This window comes from Magallana gigas, chromosome 8 (genome assembly GCF_963853765.1).
Source record: "Magallana gigas chromosome 8, xbMagGiga1.1, whole genome shotgun sequence".
Taxonomy (NCBI): Eukaryota; Metazoa; Mollusca; class Bivalvia; order Ostreida; family Ostreidae; genus Magallana; species Magallana gigas.
The window spans coordinates 31,754,313-31,761,468 of NC_088860.1; the positions used below are offsets into that span (position 1 = coordinate 31,754,313).

General features: G+C 35.5%; 1 protein-coding gene across 1 annotated transcript; it reads left to right on the plus strand.

The window, feature by feature from the left end:
• Positions 1–4,095: 4,095 nt before the first annotated feature.
• On the plus strand, positions 4,096–7,156 carry LOC105339351 (E3 ubiquitin-protein ligase TRIM71). Its single transcript, XM_034473919.2, has 2 exons — positions 4,096–4,179; positions 5,168–7,156. Exon 2 carries the CDS (start codon positions 5,168–5,170, stop codon positions 6,899–6,901), a length of 1,734 nt encoding a protein of 577 aa, XP_034329810.2. The 5' UTR covers positions 4,096–4,179; the 3' UTR covers positions 6,902–7,156.

The following is a 7,156-nucleotide window of genomic DNA, read 5'->3' on the forward strand; positions in this document are numbered from 1 at the left end:
TTAGGTTAATAATGTTTTCTTCAATATCGTCAAAAAATATTGAGAATTATATATAATCATCCAAAAGCTTGTCCACATGATGCTCTTGGATTAACATGATCAAAAGAGAATTACTCCAAATCTAATTTACGTAGAATTGCCTGGAAACTATAATTTAATGAAGAAATCCTCAAAAGACGATATCGGCAAAACTTTTGATGTAGAATTCGAAAAAGATTTTTAATTACCTCTGAAGAGAAATGGTAATTGTTTTATTCATAAAAAAAAATATAGATACGGAGAAACAACACACCCTAGCTACCTCGGATTATCCCGATATACAGAGGGTCATTAAAATATAATTGAAATGGATATTAACAATACACAGAAACTAATTAGAAAACGTTCCAAAACCAAGTGAAGCACTGGCTGGTGTGTAAAAACGCCACAGTAATTAAGCCAGATAAGAAAAATAGATTATATAAATATCTATCTCAGCACGTGCGCTGGGAGACCATGCTTCCGTTGTCAGAAGTGATTTGGGGACATAAAAGCGTGGTGTTGCCCATACGGCACGGCATAGCCCCGCAATAAACGCTTCGGTTTACGGGCCTCTATTACGCTCGCATTTTACGAACGCCACCGTAGCGAACACATCTTAGGCATGTCTTATAATTATTCAATTTGCTGTTCACGTTGCGATCTCCGTCTTTCCTGTGTTTTAAGATGATGTAAAACCGCGGGAAACTGCGCCGTCGCGAGGTGCTGTGATTCGCTTTACCCGCTATTTTTGCCTTCTCTTCCCAGCAGACGAGAGAAAAGAGCACGTGCTTGACAGGCAGAGGGGAGGATATCACAGGCTTTCAAACATCCACAGAATGTCACGCGCATTCTATTCAACTGATTGCCTAATGATCCATTGTTTTCTTTTCGGCAAAAGTTCTAACTGAAGTAAAATGTCATAAGCATGAAAAGATGCGAATAGTTGACAAATGTGCTATAGAATTCGAGAGAACCAAATGAACCAAAACTTCCTGAATTAAAAAAAAAGTATTAAAACCCAAAATTATGATAATTATTGTTTTATAATATCATAATCTTTTAAAAAAGAAAGCTTAAATTATGATTATGATAACGAATTATTTAGCAAAATTGTGTACTGGGTATTTGCAAGGTTTTCATAGGATATGTTTTCAATTGCAAAAAAAAAATTCCAACTAAGTAATTATTTCCTTTAAATTAATTAAATTCTCCTATCCTTGCTATGAGTGTAATTAACCAACATGGCAGAAACCCCAACTCCCCAGGAAATGAGAATATTGGGCCTGTTTTGTGAAAGTAAACATATTATAACAACTAGGCAAAAATACATAATGAAAAAATTGTGAGACGGACAAAAACGAATTTCAAACTGTGAGGTTGACCAAAGACAATATGCCAGATCACGCGACCTCATTTCCATCAGCCTACGATACGGTTAAAATTCGTTAATTCCCGTCGCGCGCCATTTTGAAAAAAAGCTGATGATGAAATAAAGGATGTCCCGGTTTTGACATGCGCAGCAGGACCTCAGAGGGTGGTTTCCGTTATTGCTTTTTCTAGTTATTATTTTGATTAACTGATATATTATTAGTTTCCAGATGCACGGAAATTCATCCTTTCTATTCAATATAAATAGTTTATAGAATAAAATATTAGATACAGCTTTTGTATGTTCTATCGATATGAAAGTTTTCTGAAGCACCATAACTTTCTTTCTTTAGATGTTTTTCCGTAGTAAACGTTACATGTATGTTGGTACAGTACCAGATTTGCTTAGAAATTTAAGATACACATATGCATGTATATATGTGAATATGTCTTTACTTCTTTTTTTTTATAAAACATACGTCTTAGCTAGTACCGTTTCATATACCGAATGACTTTTGTCATACAGCATAGTTACATTTGCTTATTTTCATCTAGATCTAAATGGCTTTTCCTTGCAAAGACACTCACAATAATGTGGTTTCTGTAATTAGGTTACGACGTTATTATCACACGGAAACATAAGAGACAATGGCAAAAATCTTTGAATTAAACAAACTGGGGGAAATTTTGTGCATAACTTGCTCAAGTAACGTGAGTTAATTTCTGAAGCGCATAGTTTGTTTAATGTAAAACAAAAAAACAACAACAGAAAAAAAAATGACTTTGCTCGGCTCAGAATTAAAAATAACTGCAGATGGCGGTGTGATTATGTTGTCTGAGCTTGGTCTCGCGGAGGGTAGCTTTGTCCCACTGTCAGGCCGTCCCCCCTTGACAAGAAGGGGAGGTAATTCCGGGAGGGTGGATCGCGCAGTCAATGCCCTTTGTTGTCAGTGAATTAAAATCGGCGCGCGTTGTCAATCGACAAGAAATGGATTAAAACTAAATCGCTGCTCTATCAGTCGCTGGCAAATATCCGGTAGTATGCCTCCAAAAAGCCATCAAGGAGGCCCATTAATTATCCCGTTTCTCGTATTTCTGATCCATAAAAGAGAGCGACTAAAACGACAATGGAATACGGTAAAGCCAAGTTAAATCTAATGAGGAATTTCTGCACAGCCATGATGGATCTTCATTATAAATCACCTTTATTGTTAGTCTTTCTTTGGACCGAGTTCCAATTTACAGAGAATAACAGCCACATTTTCTCAATAAAAATGCAATTTAGTACTGAGAATAAAACGAAAATGAAACTGGATATACGTTCCAGAAAAGACAAATCGTTTTTAGCCGGGGACATCAAAAGGCAGACGAGTCGATCAGAAAGAGTGTTGTCAAATGTGCAGGAAGACTCTCAGTCGGGTACCAGTTTAGGGTTACCAGTTCACAACGGGACGCTATTCTTATATGCATAGGTTCAACTATATACGGCCATTCCGTCTAAAATTGATACTAAAATAAGTTATTTTTAACGTCCTTTCAAACTTAATTTATTTTCAGGATTTCTCTCTGATTGCCTGTCTTTTCCTCTTTCTTTTTCTATCTTTTTCTTTTTGTTTTTCGGGGTTTTTTTTTTGGGGGGGGGTTGTTGTTGTTGTTGTTGTTTTGTTTGGGGTTTTTTTTGTTTTATTTTTTTGCATAGAAATTATTTATTCAGCGTATACTTCTGGTAACAGATTTGTTTACCTTTATTAACTTTTTGTGTTTATAACGCGGCGAGTTCAAGAATGAATAAAGAAGGATAACTCGGAATTGTTAAAGACTCTGGAAACAGATTTTGTGCCTCAGTTGTTTTTCCTCCTGTATTAGCATTTGGTTGTCATGTTGTATATTTTGTATTTACTGCCACCCGGTAAATTCAAAATTAACAACATGACAGTATGAATAGTAAGTAAGTTTCAATAAAGTAGATAATAAGATTAATGAAGGTTCATTTAAACTCTTACAATGTAGTTTATATACCACTGACGCATAATAACATTAAATGTTAATGTTGCATGTAAACATACGCTATAATACAGGGAAAACTGTATCGTTACTGTCAGATCGAAATATTTATACTAAATGTGTAAACTAATAAATACAATATTAATTCAGCAAACAATCATAAAATGAGATACATATGTGAAACAAGCTTAGGGTGCATATTTTTATATATGGTTTGTATTTTTGTTCAGAAATACATGTATCAACGTAAGTAATTAAGTTATAAAATCAATTTCTATTTTAATCAGCAATTTTTGCCTTGCATTAACAAAGTTATCAAAACTTAACAAGTACATTGTAATTCAGAAATTAACTAATGAAATATTCTGAGGCTACTCAGAGATATACACTGTATATGTTACAATATGTTAAAAAAAAAAACAAAGTTAAGGAGTGGAAAGACAGACGCCGAAAAAAGATGATCAGAAAAGCAAGCTACTTTAGCTTTCATCTCAGATGAGTTAAGTGTCTTCATTTTATAAATGTTCAACTACCTGTACATCTAACCTAAAATATATAGAGATTATAAAACTGCAAGATTCTCTTTTTACCGTTTTTTCACTGAAACCAAAGGGGTAAGATAAATTAAGTTTTCTACATTACTATTTTAACACTACTATAGTATTCAAAATGGTGAGGTTTAAATCTATTTATATCGATAACCAGCTCTCATTCAATTCTCTGTTGACATTCCATTTCCCACCTGAAATATCACCTCGTGCAGCACTGTCAATCAAAAGCTATACAGTAAGTATATATATATATTATCAACAAATTAAATCTGTGTTTATAAATTTAATAACACTTGTAGGATTTGAAAACATGCAATGGAAATATCTTACTTAAAGATACCGGTGTTATGAAATAATGATATTGATTTACAACCGTCACAATGTTTGGGTTCTTCGTTCGAGGATTTTACCGGGACGTGCGCCATAATAAAGTTCATTTACTATAAATAGTAAACGTCTATTGTATTTCAGTAATAACTACATGTACAATATGATTGTTCCTTCATTGCATGAGATTTCTAGAAAACAAACACAAGTACTAAATACGGTAACCAAGGGCCATTGATGTGCAGTGGAGTGTGATAATTCATGCGCGGATCTAAAGGGGAGGGGTTCCGGACACCCCTGTTACTTTAATTTTGTGTTGTTATCGAAAGCTTTTGCGAAATTTTGACTTTATAGATCTAATTTAATAGTCTAAATAAAACCACTCCCATAATAGAGGTCATCTCCACATGACCTCTACATTTGAATACAGTGTAAATACACCCAAACCAGTCACACACATGCTTTTTTATGAGAAGTGTAACTCTTCAATACTTGAAGTTACAAAGAAAACAAACATAAATTAGCTTTCCTATCTCCTTTTGAAAAGTTTCAATAGGTTTTCTTCTAAAGCAGTGAAATCCCTTCCCTGATTGGTCAGAGGTTGAAGTCGTGTGAAGTAGACCTATATGGGGGTAATTAGACTGGCTTTTTAATATAATCACAGCAAACAACATTTAACCATTAATGATAATGATTTAGAATCATGTCATTTAATGGTTTTTTCTACAACTACACTTGAATAGAAAATTAAGGTACATACATGTATGGTTTCTGTTTTTAAGATAATACATAAAACTAATTTATTTTTAATAGAGATTGTGATAAATCTAGCTCTGAGATGCAAAAAGAATAAATAATTCCTCCAAATGTAACCCGTAAAAATCAATTACTTCTAGATGCCATTTACTGAGTCCCAAATACCCTTCACATCACAACACTATTTGGAGTGTGGCATCGAAGACTGTGAGAGGAACTGCCAGTTTTACTGCAATGACTGTCACCAACCAATGTGTGACCAATGCAGGGATGAACATCAGAGGAGTCCAAAAACCAAGAACCATGAAGTGGTGCTTTTCATGCAACGCAAACTACGACTTCCTGTGGAGAAATGCAGGGATCATCCAACAAGGGAAATTGACATTTTCTGTGACATATGTAATATTCCTCTGTGCTCCAAATGTTCCACAATGTCAGATCACAAGGGACATTCCTTTACCGACTTGGAGACCATCTATACAGAAAAAGCTGCAGCATGTAGAGAAGAAATCCCTAAAATTCAAGAATACTTCATGCCAACTGCAAAAGAGTTGCAAAAGGATATAGAAACAGAGGCGACAGAAATAAAGACAATCATGGATGCCATAAGATCATCCATGAGGGATGAAGCCAAGTCTCTCAAATTATTGGTGGACGAAGTGACATCAGACAATATAGAACAAGTTAATAAAATGGAAAAATCATTAAGTGAGATTCTTCAAAATCAAGACAAAACCTACCAAGATTATATCTCTTATCTTGAAGTACTCACCAAAACATTATATGGATATCTTAACTCTACCCAACTTCAAAACAATCCCATCCTCTCCTCACTTTCTAAACGCCTTATAATCCGACCCATACCAGAGACAACCAAACCAGTTTATCCTGAATTTACTCCTGCTCAATTCAGCAAAGAGGATGTTGTGAAACTTCTTGGTAAAATAACTGTCCCCAACACTAAACCAGAGAACAGAATAATAAAACCCATTGAGAGTGTTTCTACACTGTTGAAACCTACAGATACACAGATGAAACAAGACGGAAAGAAATCTGGCGTGAACCAAACACTGTTTTTGTCTTCCTCTGTCACCAAGGTCAAGGAGTACATAGTACCAGGAGTTAATGGTGTATATCATATTTTACAAGGTCAGTCAGGCAGACTCTGGGTCAGTGATAATAATGGAAGCCTTGTTCAAACAGATCTACAGGGAAATGAGCTACATAAAATGCAAACCAGTGCTAGATACGAAGGTTTTTTCGCAATCACACAGGACGGAGATCTGATCTATACAGATCAAGCCAACAAAGCCATCAATGGGATAACGTTTGGCAATACAATCACTGAAATCATTAAAACAGGAGACTGGGTACCACTCACCCTACACTCCTCCCACATCAATGGGGACATACTGGTGGGGATGCAAAATGGAAAGGGAGGGAAAGTCACCAGGTACAGCCAAACATGGCAAGAAATACAAAACATACAAAGGGACAACAACGGACAGGATCTGTATTGTTGTCCAGAATACATCACAGAAAACATCAATAGTGATATCTGCACATCAGATTTACGCAAAAACGCTTTGGTGGTAGTGAATAAATCAGGACAACACAGGTTCTCTTACACAGGTCAGGGGTCAAAGTTTTATCCCAAGGGAGTGTGCACAGATCTCCTGGGCCACATCATAGTGTGTGATTACCACAGTGACACAGTTGATCTCCTGGACCAGGACGGTCAGTTCTTGTGTCTACTACTCACAAGAGAACAAGAGGTGCTGTCTCCTTATTCTGTGTTTGTGGACGAAGAGAACAATCTCCATGTGGGGGAACATTACACCAACAAATTGACAGTGTACAAGTATCTTCAGTGATAATACAATGTTACATGTGGGGGAACATTACACCAACAAAGTGACAGTGTACAAGTATACACAGTGATGATACAATGTTACGTATGGGGGAAAGTGACAATGTACAAGTATCTACAGTAATAATTAAATTGTAACATATTAGAAATACATCAGTATGATAAAAGAGTTATCCAAATATTATGAGTGGGATACCTTTTTCATTATACTCTTTACGGGAACTAATCCCTCGAACAAGCCTTTGAGGAAAAAATTTCT

Coding starts and splice junctions, on each gene's coding strand:
- LOC105339351 (XM_034473919.2), top strand. CDS start 5,168: ATGCCATTTACTGAGTCCCAAATACCCTTCACATCACAACACTATTTG.